The 26,018-nt window shown below is 34.5% G+C and overlaps 1 protein-coding gene and 1 pseudogene across 5 annotated transcripts in view; one reads left to right on the top strand and one right to left on the bottom strand.

Moving 5' to 3' along the window:
• Hdx (highly divergent homeobox) overlaps window positions 1-25,476 on the top strand; it is a 121,273-nt gene extending 95,797 nt beyond the window's left edge. For 2 of the 5 annotated variants that reach the window (XM_029472957.1, XM_029472959.1), the window contains exons 7-11: window positions 6,163-6,242; window positions 9,297-9,380; window positions 15,699-15,821; window positions 21,573-21,741; window positions 25,252-25,442. In XM_029472957.1, coding sequence (XP_029328817.1) covers window positions 6,163-6,242; window positions 9,297-9,380; window positions 15,699-15,821; window positions 21,573-21,698 — 413 coding nt within the window. In that variant the 3' untranslated portion in view covers window positions 21,699-21,741; window positions 25,252-25,442. Of the gene's footprint in view, window positions 1-6,162; window positions 6,243-9,296; window positions 9,381-15,698; window positions 15,822-21,572; window positions 23,753-25,251 lie in introns of those variants that run through there. The other 3 variants (XM_021153709.2, XM_021153708.2, XM_029472958.1) reach the window with 2 other exon arrangements.
• Window positions 24,499-26,018, bottom strand: part of LOC110287493 — a 3,264-nt pseudogene continuing 1,744 nt past the window's right edge.

The following is a 26,018-nucleotide window of genomic DNA, read 5'->3' as shown; positions in this document are numbered from 1 at the left end:
AGACAGCTATATTTGGGTCCTTTCAGCAAAATCTTGCTAGTGTATGCAATGGTGTCAGCGTTTAGAAGCTGATTATGGGACGGATCCCTGGATAACTTTTGATACACACACACACACACACACACACACACACACACACACATACATTTTGAGACAACTGGCCTTGAACTCACTGTACTTCAAAGATTGGTCTTAAATGCCTGATCCCTCAATATCCCCCAGTACCTGGGATTGGTGCATTGTTATACTAGTCATCTTCAAAGATGGCATTATTTGTGTGATAAAAAATGTTATGTTAGGATAACTACTGGTTATACAAAATCATTTTTAGTAATTAGGGCAATAATCAATTTGGCAGTAGCTCTAACTTTTGTGTTATTAATGAGTCTTTCATTGAGCTCTAGAATGTTAGCCAATTACTTAGGATACCTCAGAAGCTCCATTGTAGAGAGGATTCTGGATCAAGTAAGAAACACTATCTCCTTAGGTTGAAAAGTGGGCTGAATAACTCCCCTTTTTTGATTAGGGAAATAAACAATATATTGATAGAATAGGTTTATCAAAGTGACATTATATAGGGACACAGATGTATTTGAAGTGATGACAATTGAATTTGATTATTTTGAATTAGAAGTTCTCATTACTCCTAGTCCTCCTGTCACCACTTCCTTTTTAGGTAGATTTTTTTGCATATAATTTTTACATTGTCATACATAGCAGTATTTTCCTTTGTGGCTTTTGACTTTGTAGTCCTATTTATAGCCTCTTCTTGCCCTATGGATGTGGAAGCTCATATATTTTATATCCTTATGGTAATAGTTTGGCAATTGTATAATAATTTCACCGGGAATTTACTTTGCCTTAATATGTATGAGGAGAATACCTAATCTTACTTTTCCAAATAGTTAAGCAATTGGCACACACTTATTTATTACATAATTCATTCTTTAGTTAGTTGCAGTGTAGCTTTTAAAAATAAAAGATGTATTTGCGTGCATATGTATATGCAGGCATATATACATATATATACATGTTGTATTACATTAATTTCTTTTTAACTGTGACTTTATAAAATCCCTTAATATCTGGTAAAGTTTTACTTTTTAGCTCTAGACAAACTGTAACATTTAGCTCTATATCTTTTCACAATTTCCCCCTTATATTTTTTCAAAATTTTTATTGCCGGCACATTAAATAGATAGACTATCATTAGGAAGATTAATTCCCTTTGCAGTTCTGAATTTTAGATAATAGCAGGACATAGAGAACTGTTGAGTAATATTGGTCTGGAGCTCAAAAAGAGATCTTAAATCAGAAGAAGAAACATGATAATCTGCCAAACTGAGGCCAACTAGCACCTACCCACAAAAAGAGAGTTTTAATTGAGAAAATTAAAATAAAAAAAAAAACAAGACAAGACAATGGAGGAGGGCTGTATGTTGAGAAATATTTACATTCTGGGGCCCCAGGAAAAAAATTAGCTACTGAAAGTACATTCATGAACAACAGAACTGGATAGTGTGCCATTACTAAATCCAAGGAAAGAAAAAGATTTCAGAAATAAGAGGGGTCATTATCTCAATGATCTCATAGAAATTGAGTAGAAAGGAGAGGCCATTGAATCAGTCTTTAAGAGGTTCTTTGCAAAAGCAATTAATTGCATGCCCAGGGGGCAGGCAGGCAAATTGTAATGGGTGGAATAATGACAGGGATAGAAAAGCTGTCACTGTGAGAGGGCAATGAATTTTAAATCCAGGTGTTTGAAAGATTATCAAGTGTGAATATTCTCTCTCTCCCTCTTTCTCTCTTTCTTCTCCTTTCTCCCTCCTCCTGCCTCTCTTCCTCCTCCCTCTCTCTCACCTATGGTTGAAAATGATAAAGGGAGCTTAAGGTGTAGGAAAACTGTTGCAGGCTTAAAAATCATCAAGAAAAAAGGTGTTTCATGATTTCTAAGGTCATTTTTTTTCTTATATAATTGATCCAGTAACTATATGTTTATCTTCTGTTAGTCTTTCCAAAATAATAGTGCTGGAGATCCTTGGGTTATTCCCAATAATTATATGATGAGGTCTTTAGAGCCTAATGCCCTACAGCTATTTGAAGTGGGTAGGGAAGAAGGGTCTGTATGTTTCTCTGAAAGGGTAGGACTGCTGTGATGAACTATTCTGATGAAGCAAAATACATAGGCCGCTGAGTGCAGAGTTCCATTCCCAACTGCCGTTTCCTCTCCTGAAACAGAATTTTAGAAAATAAGCACTTAATGGGGAAACAGCGAATGTTAATTTTAAAGTCTGCATTAATGGTCCCTATTTAATAAACTGCTGCTCCTGTACTAGGGTCCTTTGTCATATAATAGTGTGTTGTCTAGATAGCTGGCAGAGTAATCAAGACCTAATGAGAAAAAGGAGAGAGAGAATTTAATGTATGAATCAGAAAACACATGATGAGAAGTAAGCAGTTGCCTCTCCCGGTAGCTAGTTTTTTTTTTTTTTTTTTTTCACAAGCACACAGTAACCTTTTCATTCTCCCCAGAAATTGCTGCAGAAAAGCATTTTCAAGGACTGGAAGGAGCCTTTTGGTACTTTTTCCTACTAGGTCTGTACAGTTTCTTCATTTCACCGATGGACAATACTAATCTGACTGTGTTGTCTATGTGACCCGTTTGTAAGAAGTAATTGTATCATCTGGCAGAGAATAAAACCTACCTCATAAATACACTGACCTATTCTCTTCCAGATCAGAAAAAAAAAATTGCTTAATTATGTTTACATTGAGATTTCCGTCAATTCCCCCTAAGAGATGTAGAGATAGTTTCAACCTCAGGACTACAATTCAGAGTCCTTAAACACAATTGTTCATTTAAAAAGATTGGAGTGTTTTAACTATCTCAAAGAGGAAATATCTTTAAATTAGTGCGTCCATATTACAATACATGTTAAAGCACACACATGAAAACAACATACAGTTTTCTTTCCGTGCCTTTGCAAGGAAAAATATTATCCTTCAAATTGCAAAAGAACACGGGTTTGCTTTGCCAGCTAACAAAAGCAAGCATGATTCTTTAACAGTTTCCTATGTACTCTTTCGTGTCTGAACAAGCATGGAGGTCCCTGACATAGACCTTCTGATTCACCTCCGTTCTGCCTTGCACTTGACCATCCTGTCTCCCCATCTTTTCTGTTTTCCTGGGAGGGAGTGAAAATAGGCATGGTGGAATTGATTCTTACAATTTGGAGACCTTAGCAAAAATAATACTTGGGTAACTTGAGACAATTTAAAGGTTTTCACTATCCTGAGAATCAAATTGTTTAAAGTAAATAATATTTACAACTTTATATTTCTAACAGTGCATCTTTTACAGCTGTATCTTAATATATGGGGTATATGTAGTGTGTGCATCAAAAGATAACTTCTCTGTGGCTTAGTGTGAGCTTAAGCTACCACATAGAGTGCCCTCTGGAGTTCTCACTGATTAATTCTATGTTTTATTTTCAATTAGCAAAGCTGCCCTTTGTGTGTGTGTGAGAGAGAGAGAGGAATTACCAAGACACACTGGCAGTTTTTACATCTCAAACTTTTCCTAATGTTGAAAGTATCTATATGCAGAAGAAAACATTGCTTATTTAGTGTATCATGTTACACCTTTTTTGATTTCAAAAGCCTCAAAATAGCTTTTATATAAATTTTCCAAAATAATCAAAGCATACATATGCTGTCAGTGATCTGGAGCTGTGTATAAACTTACGAGTAAATCTGAAGAATATACAGCAATCCTATAAGGAATAGTACCAGTAATGATCTTGTTGATGAGTAATATAACCCCTCTTCTGAGACCACTATTCCTAATATCAGAACTGCAGCTAAGTCTAATGACAATTTTCCCTCTTTCCATTTCATTTCATCACTAATAATGTAGGACTTGAAATGTCTGCGACTTGAAATGTCTAACTAATGAATAGGTAAACTTTCCTTTGTCTAGGAATCATTGTTTTTATAAAATTTTAAATTGACTTTTCTTACATTTCACAAATAAATGAGATCATGCAATTTATTTTCTTTCTTTCTTTCTGCCTGTCTTATTTCACTTAGATAACATCCCCTGGGTTCATCCATGTTGCAGCAAATAGCAGGGCAAGGAAGGTCAAATATATCAAATGTAATAAAAGAGTGGATTTTTGAATGGGGTAGGAGAATGGGGAGATGGAACTCAGAGGGTACAAAGTTACAATGTGTGTGATGAATAAGGGGAAAGATCTAATAAAAAGCATGAAGACCATAGTTAATGATAGTGTATTGTGTATTCAGGATTTTCAATAAGTGATGATAGCAGCTGTCGCCTGGGGGATGGGAAACTGTGAGATGATAAATATGTTAATTTGTTGCATTGTAGCAATCTTTTTGCTATATACATGTATATTGTATTATATACCACAAGTACATACAATAAAATTTAATTTAAAATATATGGTAGAGATAAGAAAGTTAAATTGAATTTATACAGAACATTGTATTAAAATTCTGCTGAAGTTTTCTTGGATATCATACACTTGAATTCTCATAAACAATCCTTAAAAGTGAATTTCTCCTAATCCTTTTTCATGCTTATACATGGAAATGAATGGACTAGGAAAATCTTAGGAGGGATGATATATATTTTTGTTCTGCTTTCTAAGTTGAATGAAATGTTATTTGCCGAGGATCTGAGAAATTTTGCTAGTATTTATCCAAATTATCTCCATGAAATTGCTGTGTAGAAAAGAGAGACACAGAGATAAATATTCCTACTCTATTTGTAAGGCATCTGGGTGAGGATATTTCAAACTAAAGGGCCAAAAGGGTAATGTATGTAGACACACCCAGTGCCTTGAAGCAGACACTCATCACAGACAGCTTTTATTAGACTAGTTTCTCTGAATTAATGTCTCTTGCTGTTTTATTATTTTTATTTTAAAATAATGAATTTGATCAGAAAAAAATACAAATCCATTGCTGAAAATATTTGGAAATACTATTGGAACAGAAATAATCTTACACCTTAGAGAACAACCTTCTTCTTCTTCTTCTTCTTCTTCTTCTTCTTCTTCTTCTTCTTCTTCTTCTTCTTCTTCTTCTTCTTCTTCTTCTTCTTCTTTCTGTTTTTGGTTTTTCAAGACAGGGTTTCTCTGTATAGCCCCGGCTGTCCTGGAACTCACTTTGTAGACCAGGCTGGCCTCGAACTCGGAAATCCACCTGCCTCTGCCTCCCGAGTGCTGGGATTAAAGGCGTGCGCCACCACCGCCCAGCAAGAACAACCTTCTATAAACAAGAGCAAAGGGATATTTTCATGAAGAGTATCTCTTTGCATATGTATAAGATATATAAAGGTGAATATGTATATACAAGTGTTGAAGTGATCCTGCCTTTTAATACCATTGGAAATCTGCATTTAAAATTTTATACCATTTATTGAGAAATTAATTTGCTGTATTTATCTTATAATGATCAAAGCCAGGTGTGGTGGCAGAGGTCTGAAAATCCACCAGCTAGGATGTAGAGACAGAAAAATTATTGAAACTTTAAGGTTAATCTCATCTGCACGATGAGTTCTTTGCCAGTCAAGGCTATGTAGCAAGACCTTATCCACCAAAAAAAAAAAAGAAAGAAAAAGAAAAGAAAAATGAGTAATATTATAGAAGAAGCTTCACCGAACAAAATTTAAAAACTTAAAAATAAAAGTAAAAATCATTTATAATTATATATAATTCTATCCAGAGATAANAATGGAAACAATATTTGAAAAAAAAGTGTCATCTCTTGGTTTTATTTATTAAACACACACATTTGTATATGTACATATATATGCATGTGTGTATATTTTACAAATGTAAGATTGTGTGTACCTACATCATAAGTGACTTGTGTATTTATTCATTGCTGAAGATAAAAGTTTCTTGCATCTTTTCTATCATAAATAGCAGAGTGATGATCATTTGTATATTTCTACCCATCCACATAACTAATGAAAATATATATGACTAAATAAGATATGAATAAAGTTAAAAACAATGCATATTTGTGATTTGCCATGTGTATGTTTTTAGCAAAACAGATGAATTATTCTTTAAAGAAATATACTAAGGTTTTGAGATACAAGATTTGGACTCTACTTTTTTTTTCCTATAGAGGAGTCCAACGAACTTATCCCAAATGAGACCAGGGCACATAAGGATGAAGAGCATCAGGCAGTATCCGCAGATAATGTGGTATGTACAGCTTGAAATTCTTTCCTCATTACAGGATGGATTTCAAGAACACCATGCCAGTTGATGACAACATCTGTATTGTCAGTATAAAGTCTTGCTTTACTCTGTAAACCAAAACAGAACTTTTTTGTATAAATTTAATCTCTTTTACTACTCAATAAGTAATGTTAAATACTTATTTTTAACTTTTGGAGATTTCCAAGTATGAAAACCTAATAGTTCAAATACAACATATTTTATATATAGCAAGTTAACTTTCTTCAACACACTGAGCACGAAGCAGATTGATTCCATTGGACAGATGGCAGAACTGACATGGAGTTTAGCTGGAGATCATGAAGAAAGCCTTAGTGCTGGTGCTTGTATCCAAGGATTTCTCTCTTCAGGCCATACCTGTCTGTCTTAGTTAGGGTTTTACTGTTGTGAACAGACACCATGACCAAGGCAGCTCTTATAAATTGACAACATTTAATTGGGGCTGGCTTACAGATTCAGAGGTTCTGTCCATTATCATCATGGTGGGAAGCATGACAGTATGCAGACAGGCATAGTGCAGGAGGAACTGAGAGTTCAACATCTTCATCTGAAGGCTGCTAGCAGAATCCTGGCTTCCAGGCAGCTTAAGGGTCTTAAGCCCACACCCACAGTGACACAGCTACTTGAACAAGGCCATACTTCCTAATAGTGCCACTCCCAGGGCCAAGCATATACAACCCATCACACTATATTATATTTGGAAACTTCTTTTTGGTTAACTTGGACTCTGTTAATTGCTTTCAACATCACAGCAAAGATGGAAAGGCAGCATTTTAAGAATTTGAATAGCAGCAGGCTGTGTGTGGATTAAATTGGGTTTTGTAAAAATATAAACATGTAATGATGTTCCCTTAGCAGCTGTTTCAGCAGAATTTGTTTATATGTTGGCCATGTAAAGTTATATAGGAATCAAGATAGTATTAAACCAAGTCAGACACAAATAGAAATGCAATCATGTTTTCCTTTTGGCTTTTGAGTCATTGCTGTATGCATGATTTTCATTAAAAGAAACCTTATAATGGATTTTTTTTCCTCTAGCTTCTATCTCAAACATAATTTCTTTGACAGTATAATCCTGAGCATCTCTTCAATAAAAACAGAGCACATAAAATATACATCTGGGCTCATATTTGCTAAATACCAATAATATCTAATGTTCTCTACATTTAAAATAGACTTCAGGATTACATTCCATTGTATTTTGTTTTTGTTTTTAAGTCCCAGTTTAAGTCCATGTTTGATTCTTCTAAACACTAAGTTCAACAGGCATATTGAAAAGTTAGGTTTGGTTTTGAGGCAGTCATTTTTTAAAATCAAGTATCTGATAATCACTGTTTTCTAAAAGGAACTGTCCTAATATTTTAAATCTTAGCAAATATCTCCTTCTGCTCTAGATGTGAATTATAGTGTATAAAACATAAACACTTATTTACATTTTAAATATCTTTCCCCTAAAGATGTGTTCATTTTTAGCCTGAATATCTCTGCATTGCATCTCATCAGCAGCAGACAGCTGAAAATAACAAATGAAGCCGTGAGTTATGACTCAGAGTCACTTAGGCACCTAATTTTTCAAGAACAATTGATTTTCAGAGACAAAACTTCAAACTTTCAAAGGTTGATGTCCTCTGCCTGTAAGTTTTGAGTGCCCCCAATTATTAGTCATAGATGACAAATCTGTGACATATAAGATCATTTATATGCACAATCTATACAGTGGCTGCTGGGGTCTTCTTCTCTTAAATGCCTGGCTCCATTTTCCAAAAAACAGTCCAAATAGGTAGAAAATCTAAAGACCTTAGAACAAGAAGTGTGATGTGATTAAGACTTCAGTTTATAGTGGTTAAACAAAACATTAGGCTACTGTCCATGCAGTGGTAGAAGACTTTCACTGCAGCTGTCCTGATGATTCATAGACTGCAGGTCAGAAACACTGTGATGGAGTCATATCCTCAGTGGTAATATAAGTATATTCATGTATGTGTGTGTGTATGTGTGTGTGTGTATCTAGATAGATAGATAGATAGATAGATAGATAGATAGATAGATAGATAGATAGATAGATAGATACACACACACATATATATATTGATATGAAATCTGATTTCATATTCTGCCTATGACATGGTCCTATTAATATGTTTGTTCTTAAAACACTGTCTAGTGACTAAATAAGGTTTAGTTTCCTCCTTTTTGAAACTTTCTTTTGACTTGGTAGTGTTTAAATGTTTTAATATACAGTTTATTTTACCTCAACTACATTTTTAATATGCAAAGGAAAATATTTTAATTGATCTCTTTGGTTTTTTCCCCTTTCTTTTTGAAAACAGAAAGGCTTTCTAATTAAAGAATTTGTTTTGCCCTCCTGATTGGAGCTTATTGTATTCTTTTCATCAACACTGTGCTACACTGTTTATTTTGACAGATATTATTTAAGTATGTACTGTGCTCAAGATACTGCACATGCTTTGCTGTGTGCTAATTCTGAAGCTGAGGGGGCCTCCCCTCTCTGCCTCTGTCCTCTCTTTACTGTCTTTGTTACTGTCCAATGAAGAGAACAAATCACCATGCGATTTTCATCATCATATCATAGATGTCTGCTTTCAGTTGTATAGCTAATAGAGTGCAATAAACATGTGAATTTTTAGACACTGTATTTTCCTTTGGGATGCATGCCATATGTTGACATTTTTCATTAGAAGAAAGAGTCTTATTGGAACAGAAAGAAAACTCCTTTCTAGTGTGCGGGCAGGTGGGCAAGCGTGTCAAGTGCACGTGCATGTGTGTGTGTGTATGTGTGTGTGATTAAAATAGATTACCCTTATCACCGGACGGAACTATCAATCACCAATTAAAGATATAAGGGTTGATATACATGCTGTATAATTATCAAAATTTAATCAATCCAGATATCCTAGATCACTCTGTTACCAAACTAAATTTTGAAGAGGTATGTTGTATACTTTGTATGTATTGATCTGATATGTATTTGTCAAAGTTTCTCTGCTTGTGTTACAGAAAATAGAAATTATCGATGATGAAGAAAGTGACATGATAAGCAATTCTGAGGTAGAACAAGAAAATTCTCTCCTGGATTACAAGGTAAAAAGAACTTCCAATTCTGAATTTATTAAGGGAAGTTAGTGAGTAGAAAACATGTAGAGTTCCTTTCATTTTTTTGTCTGATAGGTCCTCAGTGCTGATTTTTCTCAGGCATCTTGAAAGTTAATCAAAATGTTGGACACGTTCATAATTGTGGCTTATTTAGTTGTTATGGTTTTAAGCCAACTGTTTACTGGCTCAAAATTTAGCATGGGAGAACAACACATAGTGACAATTAATGTGAAGTTTATAGTAAAGACTGTTTTCTTTTAAATCGTAGTAAAGCTGCTAGAGGTATATATGTGAAGCCCCAGCTATGTGTGGGAATAAGGCAGAAACATCAGTTTAGCCCAGAAATTTGAAATCAGGTTGGGAAACATTAAATCTTCCTCAAACAAAATAAACACAACAGTAACATGAGAGGGTTAAGTAGTTAAAGAGAGAATTTATTTTTCAGTGTCCATTGCTAATTTTCTATAGGATTGCAGTTTCTTGAAAAACTGTACCTGGTACCCATTTTTTTGAGAATTTAAAAAACAATTCCCAATGAAAATACGGGATGAATATGAAAAAAAAATGACCTTTTCTTAATGTCACTTGTTACTAAATTGGACGGCATCCTTTGATAGTGTGTCATGCATAATTTTTGTTTTTACTCAATTTTGACATAAGCTATCAGTCTGTTTATCAATATTTTTTGCATAAATGTACAGTGCTCTCCCAGTGATATTCAGCAGCCTATCTTGCTGGGAAACTTTGCTCTTTCTGAAATTTTGGTACACTGTGCTTCTTTCTAAATACAAAATTTCTTTTTGTGGAGCATAATCAGCACTTACACAGCTTATGATAGTAACAAAGACCACCATTTAATTAGAAAACAGCTGTCACTTTTCTCAAAAAAAAAAAAATCCTTTCAGTTTTAGTATAGTATAACTGAAATTAATGCCATTGTGAAAATTGTTTTTCTAATGTTCATAACATGGCAAGCTTTAAAATACTGAGTGTTATAAACACAGAGGGAAGTTGTTTTTTTAATTTCATTTGCTAAGCGGTCAAAAAGGCACAATAAAATTCTGTATTTAAGCTACATTTATGGCTATGGCTAGATATGATTGGTCACACCTAAAATCCCAGCAGTCATCAGGCTGAGGCAGGAGGAGTTCCATGAATTCAAGACTAGCGTGGTTTATATAAAGTGATCTTTTCTTAAAAATGAATAAATATATTTTCAATAAGAAATAAACTTGTATTTTAACTAGCTAAATTATAAAATTGCTGGTTCTGAATTAGAAGAGATCATATTATTGACTCCTCCATGGTCATATAATACTTTTAAATACTGGGTTCAGGATTAAAATGACTCTGCAGGCCAGGTCACTACTTGGCACAGGCCGTGGAAAGTCCAGGCGAGAGGACTGGATTGCACAGCTGTTAAGTGTGTCCCACTTAGCACTCTTGAACAGTTCAAATAGGGTTGGGCTCAAGACTTAGAGGATTCTTTCCAAGACCTCTCCCCTTTTCAGTGCCAATCTACTTGAGAAGGTTTGCAGCTACAGACTAAGGAAGGCAGCGTAAATTAGCCAGCCCGGAAATGTCAGTGAATGTTTGCACTGCATTCTAAAAGACAGTTTAGTGACCTAGTATTTTCAGTTGTGGGAACTATTGTGAGAACAAGGGATCCTATAATATGTCATTAGGAACATTCATCTCTATCATCTCTATCATATTTAAACTTTTTTCCTTGAATTCTATTTGTTCATATAGAGAGAATATATATTTTTATACACATTATTTTAAAATGCTTCCATTTACCATCTGTGAACTTTGTGCCTGGAGTTGCCATTGCATATTGTGGTGTAGAACATGCCAGTTTAGAAATCTTGAAGAAAATTGCTTTACTCTATTTAAATATACACACCATTGTTAGGGGTGAAAGTTTTTTTTTTTTAATTTCTTAAGCATATTCAACATAAGTTTCTTGAAGGCAGAAACATATTTTAATTACCTCTGTATTACTTGGTTGGGAGACCCTTGCACCTGGATGTTTAGCAAGCAGTTGATGAGAAAGTAATTGAATAAATTATTTTGTCTCTGGAAATAATTTTAATACCATTTCTCAAGGGTTTGTTTATATAAATTCATTAGGGGGAGGCTACAGCATTTTTAAACTTTTCTACATTGAATTAACCTTCTATGCTTGAGATTTATTATAGCAATTTAAAAGAATATATCTATAGTGCCTTTTATTAACAGACAGTTTAGATGTGGTAGCATTCCTGATTGATATACATCATTAGAAACCCATATTTCTGGGAGTTGTAACTAATTCCAAATCCTTAGGAGGCATGTTGATGGACAATACCTGTGGCATGAGTAACTATATCATAAAATAGGACATCAGACTTGGTAGCCATTATTAGCCTTCCCAGAGATCAAAACTCTGGCACATTTGCAGCCTTGTGTCTCACAACAATCATCTTGCAAAATATAAACAGTTTACTGGGAATGTAGGGAAGATTTTTAACAAAATTAGGTGGGCATTATTTTGTAAAACTTGGTGACTGTTATTGTCTTACTCGATGCTTTCACAAGTACTCCATTTACTAAGGAAAATATCTAAAGTACACATAAATTACTGCCTGTAATCTAAGAAGCATTTAATAGGCTTGCAAAAAGCATTTCTGAGAAGAAAATGTCTGCAATATTAAATTATCTTAAAGCTGTTTATGTTTTTCAAACATTTCATAAATACCAAAGAAGGGAAATATTTGCATGGAAAATTAAGATCTGCATATGAAAAGATGCTTTCATGACTTCTACAAATATGAACTAATATTTTTAAAATGTTTTCTGATGGGCTGTAAGTATAACTCAGGAGGACTGTGTATGCAAATAAGCCACCATTAAATGATGATGGATACTGCCTGTATTCAAATGACTTTCTGCCTAGTGTGCTTGATATATATAATTTAGGAAGTAGAGGCAGAAGGATCAGAAGTTTAAGGGTACTTTCAACCACACGGCAAGTTCAAGGCTAGCCTAGTTATGTGAGACTCAACTGAAAAATAAAAAAAATAACAATTTGAAAACCTCAACAGCAAAACAGGGCTCAAGAAGATAGCTCAATCTGTAAATTGCTTGCTTTGAAATCACGAGGGCCTGAGTTTGGATTCCCAGCACCCATGTGAAAAGCCTAGCCTAGTGACACATACTTGGAAACCCAGTGCTGGTGAGACAGAGACAAAAGGCTAACTGAGCATAGCTGAAACAGTGGGTTTCAGGCTCAGTGAGAGACCCTGTTTCAAAAAATAAGGTGGCGAGCAACTGAACATATGCTTGCATGCAAGCACACACACAAACACGCACTCATGCAGGTGCACACACATGCACACATACAAAGACACTCACATACACATATGTGCACATACATGCCACACGTACCATCCATATATCACATGCATGTGCATCAAATGTGAAACAAACAAAAACAAACCTAGAAAACCATTTTTTGGTCAGCATTTTACTAACACTCTGACAATGACAATGACTTCTTTTTTTTTTACATTTGTCTCACCTTTTTTAAAATTTGATATTTTCTTCATTTACATTTCAAATATTATCCTGAAAGTCCCTTATACCCTCCCCCCTCCCCCGCTCTCCTACTCACCCACTCCCATTGATGGCCGACTAGGCCATCCTCTGCTACATATGTAACTAGAGACATAGTTCTGGTGGGTACTGGTTAGTTCATAATGACTTCTAATAAAAGCAAAGGTTTAGAATTAGCAAAACATTTCATGGCAGAAGCATGTTGAATTTCTTTAGAGTGCTTACTTTTAACTTAGTTGTTTGGTGACTGAACAGAAATTTAGCTTGGACAGATGTTTCACTTATTAAGTGGCCTAGAAGGAAGCAGTCTCATCATATAAATTAAGATTTAAACTGAACTAATAAGTAGCATTGGAAACATGTTCACAGATTGGATGTGATTAATGCCACAACATCCACTTGACTGGAATACCAAAATAGCCATACAATCACTAATTTTAATATGTTTTTAGGAAGCATTTTGAACAAATCCTGTTTAAAGTCCTTCCTGCTGTCCTACCAGATCCGGTCTCCAGCTAGAAAGAATATTCCATCTACTTCTTCAGTTTTTGTCAAGGAAGATGATTGATAATTTATTCTTTTCTATTAATTTTTTATTAATAATTTATATTTTAATTGTAAATTGACAAACTATACCTTTATATCTTCATAAGCTACAAGGTTATAGCATGATTTATGAATATAATGTAAAATGATTAAATTAAATGAATTAACATATCCATCACTTTGAGTAATTATTTTCTATGGTAAGAATTTTAAATTTTGCCTTTTCAATAATTATGGAATGCATATTATTTATAATATTCTCTACATGGACTTTTCAACAAAAATAATATTTACCATTTGTGAAAGCATGAATAAAATTTAAGAACATAAATTATGCTAAGTAGAATAAGCCAGGTACAGAAAGATAAATATGGCATTTTCCCACTTTTACATTTAGTATCTCAAATAATTGAACTCAAAGAAACAGAATAGAGTGGTGGCTACCCAAGACTACAGTGAGAGGATCGGGAGTCAGCTAATAGTCAAATAGTGCAAACCTTCTATTAGACAACAAGAATTTAGTTTCTTTTATTTGGTTGGGATTTGAGCCAGGGTCTCAGTATTTACCCCAGGCTGGCTTCAAAATCTCGAGTGCTGGTGTCAATAGAAATATACCACAATGTTCATCCCAAGTTTTACTAATGTTCTTATTATTTGAGACATTATGTATGCTTCTATTTAATCAGTGTATATAGCTCCCAAACAGTAAAAATATCCATACAGAGACATTCACCTTTCTAATTTAATGTACTATTAAGTAATTTTGACAAATTGTTATTCAAAAATAGTTTGTATATTAGTTACTTTTCTCATTGCTGTTATGAAATACCTGACAAAAAGAAATTTTAGGTTTTGGTTTAGTGTGTAGTTCAAAGGAAGACAGCCTATTATGACAGGAAAGGCACGGGGGCAGAAGTGTGAGGGGTTTGGTCACATTGCATGGATTATCCACAAGCAGACAGAAGACAGGAAGTAGTAGCAGCTATAACACATCAGCTTCCAGTGATTCACATCTTCTAGCAAGGATCTAGCTCATAAATGTTTCACAGCCTCCAAGACAGGAGCCTAAGGTGGGAATTTCACATTCAAACTACAACAATATGGAATGAAGCCTGAACTATTTGCATTTGGGGACTATTATGAATAAAGCTGCAAAATTTCATTGTTGTTTTCATTGTTGTATACTAAGTAATTAATAGTAGAATCACTAAAAAAACATTTTGAATTTTATAATAAATGTTTGCAAAATTCCCTTATTATCTGACTTCCCACAAGCCACGTTGAGTGTTTTCATTGCTCCATATTCTCACCAGCATCTGAGTCTTGTGGTAGTAGCTCACAGTGATTTTCATCTGCATTTCCTTCATGAAAATTATGTTAAGTATGATTTGAATGTGAAACTTTTTCATGAAATGTCTGCTTGAAGTTTTTGCCTACCTTTGTCTGCAACTTGTGTTAAAATGTAAAAATTTTGATATCTTTTTTTTGTTTATGTGAATTAGAGTATTTTCTTGCAGTATGTAGTTTGTGTTTTAATTTAGAGCATGTTTCTAATGATTCCTTCAATCCTTTTATTGGTTTGTTTCATTTTTTGTTTTAAATAAGCCTCCATGTAGCCTCAACTCAGTAGACAGTCAAGGCTGAACTTGAACTCCTGATCCTCTGCCACCTCCTCCTATTTTATTGTTGGCATGTTATTATTTTAGATTTTACATTTAATGAAATGTACACTTAAAAGTTTAGTAATTTCAGTCCCTTCCTGGCACAAAATAACTGTTTTAGCTTTTAGAGATTGACTTTGTAAATAATATACTTAATATTGTTTCCTCTTCTATTGTTCTTAGGGTTAATTTGGACTCTATCCTTAACACTAATCCAAATGCCAGTTAAGTTTGATATAGAAAAGTTGTTTCCAAGAAGATAAGTCTTTCTTGTTTTCCTCTCTTCCTGGAATCGATTTGCAAATTGTTTTCTATCGATGATTTGTTTAAAACGCAGCCTTTAAATACTAAGATAATTTCCTTCTGTGTTTTATTTATAGTAAAATTTTATTTTCTTTATTGTTCCTATCCTGTGGTTGCTTTTGCACTTTATTGTTCATCAAATATGTACAGGCTTGAGTTTACATGGAGTAATTTTATTGCTGGATGTCTTCTCCTTTAGAATGAAGAAGTCAGATTTATTGAAAATGAGCTAGAGATTCAAAAGCAGAAATACTTTAAGCTCCAGACTTTTGTTAGAAACCTGATTCTCGCTATGAAAGCTGATGATAAAGAACAGCAGCAGGTAAGTCCCACGAGAGACGAGGAAGCCACAATGTGTCAAGTTGAAAAATGGCATGTCATATTGGGAGTCTTCATATCTCTTCATTTGGAGTCTCCATTCCAGCTTTGAATTTCATAGAACAAATGGTTATATTATGATCTTTTTAAACATATATATTTTTTGAGGTTCAGATTTTGGTGTGTGTGTTACTATAATACAAAATCTAAATAGCTGCTTAGAATATTTTCTGAATCTTAGGATAGCCTTTAAGTAGAGAAAACCAAATTTTAACATTAATTTTCAAGAAATTCCTCAGAATTTTTGTAGCAATACAGCTGTCTCAACCCCTAACTAGACCGAGTACTTGGGGCACTTTTTCTGAATGAAAAAAAGTGGGCATTTATTTATCCACCAGCAGCTGCTGGAGCTCACAAATGTTTGGACATAGTCTGTTCTATATGTTGCTCCTCACTAAGAAAGCATGAAATTACTTCATGAAATTCTTTGTGACCATAGTGTATCACATTTTGCAATGTAAGTAGAAATGTTTTGAGTCTTCCCATCCAAAAATGAAATGTCTTTTTTTGCTATGGATATTTGTTTATACATTACTTCCAAATTACTTTTGGCCCTCAGGTCTTTCTTGAGACAAAATTAATATAATATAATATAATATAATATAATATAATATAATATAATATAATACAAGGATATTTAAGCCTGATTATATAAAATATTATGTTTAATATTAAATGATGCCAAATTTGCTGCTGAGTTATATATCACCATGCTGATTCCCTATCAGAAAAGTTTTGTGTGAGTAGTATGAAATGCAGGTAACTATATTTTACTAAATTATCTTAGAAGATTTTATTCATCAAAAAATGTCAAAACCCAAATAAAAATACATACCCCAAAATACCACCAAAAAAAACCACAAACCAAATACCCAAAAATTATGCATAATAGCCCATCCCAGACATCTCCAGGGAATAGGGTAAGTTCTGAACATCCCATAATTCTCCTTTCTTTCAAAGAAAGAGATCTTTGTATATTTAACTGTTATATTGTAACACAAAATTTAAGTTATGAGTCCCCTCAAGTAACCCAATCACAAAAGAAGTCATTAGATACGCACTCACTGGTAAGTGGATATTAGCTCAGAAACATGTAACACCCAAGATACAATTTGCAAAACACAAGAAAATCAAGAAGAACGAAAACCAATGGGTGGATACTTCATTCCTCCTTAGAATAGGGAACAAAATATCCATGGAAGGAGTTACAGAGACAAAGTTTGGAGCTAAGATGAAAGGATGGACTATACAGAGACTACCACATCTGGGGATCCATCCCATAATCCGCCACCAAACCCAGACACTATTGCATATGCCAGAACGATTTTGCTGAAGGGACCCTGTAATAGCTGTCTTGTATGGCAGTGCCTGGCAAATACAGAAGTGGATGCTCACAGTCATCTATAAGATGGAACACAGGGCCCCCAATGGAGAAGCTAGAGAAAGTACCCAAGGAGCGGAAGAGGTCTACAACCCTATAGGTGGAACAACAATATGAAATAACCAGTACCCCCAGAGCTCATGTCTCTAGCTGCATATGTAGCAGAAGATGGCCTAGTCGGCCATCACTGGGAAGAGAGGCCCCTTGGTCTTGCAAACTTTATATGCCCCAGTACAGGGGAATGCCAGGGCCAAGAAGCGGGAGTGGGTGGGTAGGGGAGCAGGACGGAGGGAGGGTATAGGGAACTTTCAGGATAGCATTTGAAATGTATATAAAGAAAATATCTAATAAATAAATAAATAAATAAATAAATAAATAAATAAATAAATAAATAAAAGAGACCCCTCAAAGCCAACATGAATATTGTTTATCCAGATTCATGAATTTTACTCTTTCAGCCCTGACCATATATAGAGATCACAATTCAGAAGCCTTTACTTGCTCAGGCTAGCATTAAATGTATTCCTTCATTATACATGATCTACATTTCATGGCATATTGAAGACGTGTTTATAAAAAAGGCATGGTGGCTTATGCCCTTACTCTAGCACTAAGGAAGCTCAGACAGTGGAACTGTTGTAAGTTTGGGTTCAGCCTTGGCTATAAATTAAGAATTTACCTTAAAACTAACAAAAGCAAGCACAGCACAGCAAATTTTATAAAAAGAAAAAAGTTGTTTTTTAAGAACCTAAAATACAGATTTTTTTAAATGAATAAGAGTGATAGTACTGAACACAATCCCAGTAGTATCATAGCTTTAAATAGCTGTATAGCACACACACATGCACATGCACTCACACAAATAGGCTCCAACTTTAGACTAACTTAGAATGTATTTCTTATCTGAAAAATCTTGTATAAATTTTTAATTCAGTTATAGAACTAGTTAACCAGTAGTTGTCATTGTCTCAGTCTGAATTTCTATTTCTAACTTCAGCTCTACTTTCATTCTTTCCCAAAGATTACTCACAAAAAAGGAACATGTATGTTGCTTTTCTTTTTCTAGTTTTCTTCTGATAAAAGACTTCTGAAGTAAGATATGAACAAAACATGGGCTGAAATAGAAAATGATACCAAATTATACTAAATGTCACAGCCTATAGAGTCAGCAACCTAAATAAAAAACTGTGATTTTTTTGTACTTTTGATTGAGTATAATGAATTTCAAAATAATTTCTCCAAGCATAAAAGACACTAGGTATGGTGGTGACACACACCTGTAATAACTTAGAAACTTGAGGCAAGAAGGTCATGTGTATAGCCTCTAAACAGAAAAATGAATATATATATATACACACATATATATGATACTAGTAGTGACAAACAAAAGTAATCCAGTTTATATCTTTTTTAATTAGGTATTTTCTTCATTTACATTTCAAATGCTATCCCAAAAGTCCCCCAGACCCTTCCCCCCACTCCCCTACCTGCCCACTCCCACTTCTTGGCCCTGGCGATGATGTTTAACCCTTGAAATATTTACAAGTTTACTTCTGGAAATATATTTTATCCTATTTAGTAAAATAGAAACACTTGCCATTACTTTCTTATTTTTTTTTAAAATACAGTCTTTCCTTCATTAATCTGTATTTGGATAAGTTGGATGAGATAAGTGATCTATGGAGTATTTTTCCCCTATAAAGAAGTCCAGGGTTTAAAAAATATATATGGTACTTTCCAACTGAAACATTAGAGTACCTAAAGGTTGTCTTTTTGAAATCAATAATAGCCATTTTAACAACCAGATAATGTTGCCAACATTGCTCTAAGTCATTAGTTATGGTCTTTCCTTCCCCTGATAATTCACTGTGTGATCCTAGCCAGATCGATCGCCTTTCTTAAACTTCAATTTCTCCACTCTGCAAGGAGGATAAGAATGATTATCAATTTTACATTCACATCTTAGAGCCTAGAATAAGTAGTACAGACACTGAGTGTGTATTTGGAGAAAGTGTTAATGATCTCTTGGGGAAAATGGCATTTGGTCAGAGCTCAAAAATACTTGTTACTGATGAAAAACATGTAATAAAAAAATATTGAGGCTGTAGATGTGAGTCATTGACAGAGTGTTTTTCTCAGAGTAAATGAGACCCTGGGTTCAATCTGCAATATGGGGGATGGCAGAATAGAAGAAATTTAATTGTGCCTACTTGTATCTTTGTGAAAAGGGCAGTTTCAATCATTGACAAAGAGTTGTTTAATGTCCCAATATTGCTGTCTAGTAAGATATTGAAAGAATTTTGCAGTGAAATCCATGCATCAACACTGCTATGAACTACCTCATATAATGAACATATAAGTTCTATTCTCAATTTTAGTCAGTCAACTGTATTTAATGCAATGAAGAAGAAATAAATAATACCACTTTCCTAGTTTGAGGGTCTTTCAAGTAGAATTTAGAATATCGTGAAAATTTCTAATTCACTTCCAGTATATGAAGCTCATGTTCAGTCAGTGCCAATTTGAATCTCTTTCCGTCATTAACATGGTGTATTTAAAACTGCAGCATGAACTGAATTCACTGATGTTACATTCTGAACAGCATGTATTAGCAAAGGCCCCTTTGTACCTGAACTGGATCAGTAGTAGCTCGGTGTCTTAGAAGAAATTGGTATGTTTCATATTACTGCCACTTAGTACCTCAGAAAGCATGTGGTGTCTTCAGTGTACATCCATAGGTAATTTAGTGATACAAAAATAAATAATAACTTTCTCCACATATGTTAGTTTTTCATTATATAGCCTGACAAAAGTAGAATGTTTTCTTCTTATTTGTATGCTACAAGGCAAAAATTATAGGATGTATAATTGTCACTATTATATTGAAGAAAAGAATCAGATCTTATTTCAACAGTGTACTTTTTTATGTTCTGCCAGCATGCCCTGTCTTTCTGTTCCTTAATTGGGTTCTTGTCAGCTTTCATTTGTTTCTATTCTCTTGCTTCTTGTTTACTAATCTCCCCAAACCCATGATACAAGTAATGTTGTTGAAAATTTTCCACATAGATTATGTTATTTTAGGTCCAATTTCTTATGGTTAAGTGGATACCAGCACTGTCAGCCACATAAAACTTGACTATTTCTCTAGTATAGAAGCATGTTCGACAAATACAGATGAATCAATTAGAACATAGTTAAGCTTAGCTCATAGATGCTAGAATATCCTAATTGTTCCAGTAAGGAAATAAGCAGATACATCATTAAAACAGCCATAATCTTTTTTTTTTTTTTATATATAATATTTTATTTTATTTTATTTTTTTTTTAATATTTTTATTACATAATTTCCTCAATTACATTTCCAATACTATCCCAAAAGTCCCCCATAGCGCCCCCCACTTCCCTACCCACCCATTCCCATTCTTTTGGCCCTGGCATTCCCCTATATTGGGGCATATAAAGTTTGCAAGTCCAATGGGCCTCTCTTTCCATTGATGGCCGACTAGACCATCTTTCGATACATATGCAGCTAGAGACAAGAGCTCCAGGGTTCCGGTTAGTACATCATGTTGTTCCAACAATAGGGTTGCAGATCCCTTTAGCTCCTTGGGTACTTTCTCTAGCTTCTCCATTGCCATAATCTTATATTGAACTGTCCCTAGTGGGAGCTTCGCCTCCTGTATGGACATAGTCGAAGGAAAGGAAACAAATGAACAAAAACCCCACATGGTCTTTTCAAATTGTTAAAAATTATCTAAAGTAAAATAGAAGAATATCTCCCCTAACTGCTACATTTATTCTTTTAACAAAACAAAATAGGCCTTTGTTGAAATGTGGGTTTCCTTAAAGGGTAATGAGGCATGAATATTTTTAATAAAGAATGAAATTTTAAGCTTTTTATGAGTAAGAAATGAACACACAAAACTATCATGAAAACTACTTGCCTCAACCACTTAAAAGCCCTTCTCTAAGAAGGGTCCTTGGTTTGAAATAGTTGTTCATGTCTACAACAATGCCATCCTAGATGTATCTGGTATCCTCAGAATAGTTCATTTCCCTCTTGAGTTCCCCTTTGTCTAAGGTTTTACTCTACTTAATCCACATACTTGGCATTTATATTTTGTTCCTTCCTAATATTATATGAAGACTTGCTGTTTTAGGTAAGGAAATGTGTAAAATCCTTAAAAAGAAATATTTCTTTCTTTAAATTCATAATAATACATTAAAAGAAAAGAACTACAAGCATTAACATAAAATTGTAACAAAAAAAAATCCTACTGCAACACAATTGATTTTTTTTTTTTTTTGACATAGGCACTGCTGTCAGATTTACCTCCAGAATTAGAAGAGATGGATTTCAGTCATGCCTCGCCGGATCCTGATGATACCTCATTCAGTGTGTCTTCTTTATCAGAGAAAAATGCCTCAGACAGCTTGTGATTGGGAGTGGGGGATATGATATAGTCTGTTGATTGCCTAACAGGTGTGCATTTCAAGATAACTGTACTGTTTCCCAAACAGTCTTCAACTGGAAAAACACATTGTTAAAGCAGACATATGCTGTGAAGGAATGACAAGATATAATGGCTACAATACAAAAAAAAAAAAAAAAAGCATGTACAATACTTGAAATGGTTTGTTTTTAAAACTTATATAAAATCCTAGGAAATTGTATGTAATTTTGACCAACTCCACTATGAAATCTATTATATCTGATTTCTGAAAGATTTTTTTTGCTTATTCTTTAAGAAGAATCTTAATTTTATCCAGAAATATAGAAATAAGCATATCTCAACATTACTAAGTTGGTTAGTTTTATTTTGTAGCCATTACATCTTTCTTCCTACTTCATTTTCTTATCATTCATATACATTTTTACTCAGGAAAGTGGGCTAAAAATTTACAACAGGCCTAATCATATATTTAACCTGGATGAATCCTGGGATTTATTTTTCAATTCCGATGAGAATTTGACCTAAGATAATGATTGAAAATTGAAGCACTTACTAGAATGTAATTGTAAGTTATTGGTACTCCTGACACTGAGGAGAGGGAAAAATCCTCTGAAAAGTAGAATCATTGTCAAAATGTCAAAACATTTAAGTACATAAAAACTGTACTTTATAAAAAATACTTTTAATCTCAATTCTTGTATACAATAAGTTATAAGTGTTGATGAGTAATATTCTACCATATAGTAAACTTATATAATTGAGTCAGACAAAATATTGCACAAATACTTCAAGTTTACCAACATTTTCATATCTTAAAATTTGTGAAACAGGAAATCAAAGTATGGCACTGGTATTTGGTTGTTTTTATTTAATTCTAGACATACAACTTTGCCACAAAGTTTACCTCATTTCCACATGAGGCCTGCACAAAGCCAACAATAATGTCAAAAAAGAATTATATATAGTACTTTGATTGTAAATCAAAGTCCTCTGGATCTCTTGGATGCTATTCTATGAATACACACCTAAAATGAGCATGGTACCCAGTTGTTACTATTAGTAGGTACCAAATGGCAGCACACTGTAGACATCTTTTTGCATCTTCCCTTCTGGAATACCAGATGGTATTACTAAGGTCTCTCTGTAGATGGGAAAATACTAGTTTCTGCCTAAACTCACAATGTCATATATTTGTAACTAGGTTGTGTGGAACTATATTACATGATTAAATTATTATCTATTCCTGAAAGATGCATGAAGCATCTAGAAAACTGTTTCAATTATCAAGTTTCAGATATGTTTAAGTTTCTTAACTACAGCTATTCTGATCTCAGAATATTGATACCAATTTATGATTACAGAAAGGCCCTTATTAATCCCTTTAGCTCAGAAATGTCCTTTCTCATTACTATATACAAGTAAAGGTCACTGATGACCATTCAGTTCATCAAATGTTTGATTTTACACTGTTGCCACACAACCTCTATGGCTTCCTTGTCAGCAGAAATATTTCAGTAGTCAGCTAATCATGTCATTTAGCTGAAAGTCATGTGGTTCTTTGCAAACAACTTCTGGTAGTCCTTGCTGACAAACCAAATTCCATTCAGGGAAAAGACCACTGAGCAACAGAAGCTCAAACATCTAGATTAAGCTCTTTGGTCACATACATTTCTCTATAAGAGTCCTCCCTATATACAACAGATACAGAAACTATTATTTTATTATATGGAAGATTAAGACAAATTTTCCTGTAGCCCAATCTGGCCTCATATTTCTAATATAGCTGAGGATGACTTTGAGTCCTGCTGTTCCTGACTTTGTTTCCCAAATGCCTGGATGGCAGATGTGCCCCACCATACCTAGGTACCGTTTGTTTTAGTAGGAACCCATTTCTGGTCTCAAGTCTCTCTGTGATCTTCTTTAGTACCATTGAATTTCTCTTTAAACTGCTTCAGTTTAAGACTCTTCCTAGTTGGTTTTCATTACAGAACAAATGAAAACAACAAAAAAATTATTTTCACATCTTAGAAATGTGTTACTACATTAAAAAAAATCCTTGGAACTCATTAAAAATATCCTTGGAGCTCTCGCTATAGGAAAGATTCTGTGGCAGACACTGGATTTTTTAAATAACCTATGGACTATAAAAAGAATTATTTCAGCTGGGTACTAGGACACATAGTAAGAACTCTAGCACTGGGTAGCCTGAGGAAAGCTGGCCTTCAAAACACAAAGAACTGTCTCCTGTTAACCTTTTCAAGTCTATTAATAAAAGTTTTTCAACTAGCAGTTATAATTAATTTAAGGATTCTTATAGATGTGAATCTTAGAAAGAATCTTACATCTGTAATTTTGGAAAGATGCATAAAGTATTCTATTCCTATTTAAAGTTTCATTAAAAGAGAAGCTGTGGGTCCTCATAGTCTAGTTAGGACTACTTTTATCCTGGTGTTTTTCTTCTAGCCACAGGATTATATCTTTTATGAACATAGGAACTAAAACATTTACAAATATTAAATGGAGGTATTCTTTGTTGTTGTTGTTTTGGGAATTTTTTTGTTTGTATTTTTTAACATTTGTCCCTTTTATTCACAAAACATAAGAATCTCTTGAATCTCTTTTCTTTATGATTTTACACAAAGGACCTTGAGATATATCAATTATAAAACGTCAAAAAAATCTTTGAAATTTACAAACAGGTACTTTATACAAGAGTTTTCTATAAAATCCATCAATGTAAAAAAGACACTGGACTAAATTTAAGGCATGTTCAGTTGTCATTAAAATTATTTTTGTTTTGTTGGAGACTTCTCTCTCCTCTGGTCCTGACTTCTCTTTGATTCTCTAGAATGTTCAGGGCATCTGCTAGGCTTTTCCCAGCATCTCTAGGCACCATTCTGACACCTGTTGTCATCTCCTTTATGGCCATAATGCTTTCTACTCCTCTCCCTTGACTTGGAGCGATCTTTTCTTCTGACATTATCACTGTCCTGAGTTTGGGTTCTGTGTTTCTCATTTTCAGAAAAAGAAATCTCTTCTCTCTCGCCGCTTCTTCTTTGGCTCGCCATGCTTGTCTTCTGGCTCTCTGTGTGAGCCTTGTTCTCAGCCATTGCCAACTCTACTGTAACTATTCTCATGGCTTCTGTCTTCCATGTGCTCTGCTAGGGGATCTTGCCAGTCTGTGTCTCCTGAGTTCTGAGTTCTCTGTCTTTCAGACCTTGCTCTCCCTTCCTGGTGTCTTTGGTCCTCCCTGCCTCCTCCTAGCCTCCTGTCACATGCCTGGTGGGCCCTGGATAACTTATCTACTTCTTCCCCTCTGGCCTTCCTTTGCTTCTTCTTTGTACCTTTAGCTGCGGCAGAGCTCTGACTGCCAGAGGAGTAGTCACTTGCATCACTGGAGGACTCTGAGCTGCTCTTGCCACTGTTAGAATCTGAGTCAGAGGAATGGGATGCCGAGGAAGACTCTGAAGATGAAGATGTCAGGGCTGTTTTTTTTGCTTCTGGTTTCTGTACTACAATGACTTGGGCGTATTTTTCAGATGTTCTCAAAGTTCATCAGTCAAACCTCNGAGACATGGAAGTGAAGAAGTTGATAGCAAACCCGGTATTTNNTGGGCTGTCTCGGGGCAACCGTCCTTGAAAGAATGGCTGAAGCATTTCATCCTCTAACCTTGCATTCAGTTTAGGAAGACCCATGTAGTCACACAGTTCCTGGAAGAAGATCTTGACAAAAATCCTACTAGATGATGTCCTGTTCTCTTCACTCAGCTTTATACATTTGAGAACACTCCATGGAAGTGAATCTGTGTATAAAAGGTGAGAAAACATCTTAGCAACATTTCTCAATTTGTCTCTAAGAGAAGGATGGTGTAGTACTGTTCCTTGAATATACTTTCAAATGATTCCATGTATTCTTTGTTTTCATCATACAAAACCACCCAGCTAACAAGCCAAAAAATTTTTCATAGGTCTTTTGTTGGGCACAGCAATCAAGTATCATGTTGCAGAGTTCTTTTGTTTGGCTCTCAGCAAACTCCATTTTCAGCAACTTGTGTGCACAATTCTTCAAAATCTAAACTTGACTGAATGACAAGGTATATTTATTGTAAGGCGAAATGAGACTAGGTTGATTTCTCTTTTTTTAATAATTTTTATTAGGTATTTTCCTCATTTACATTTCCAATGCTATCCCAAAAGTCCCCCATACCCTCCCCACCACTCCCCTACCCACCCACTCCCACTTTTTGGCCCTGGCGTTCCCCTGTACTGGGGCATATAAAGTTTGCAAGTCCAATGGGCCTCTCTT

This window comes from Mus caroli, chromosome X (assembly GCF_900094665.2).
Source record: "Mus caroli chromosome X, CAROLI_EIJ_v1.1, whole genome shotgun sequence".
NCBI lineage: Eukaryota > Metazoa > Chordata > Mammalia > Rodentia > Muridae > Mus > Mus caroli.
Note: the sequence above shows the minus strand (reverse complement) of the source record. Positions and strands in the feature narration are given on the sequence as shown.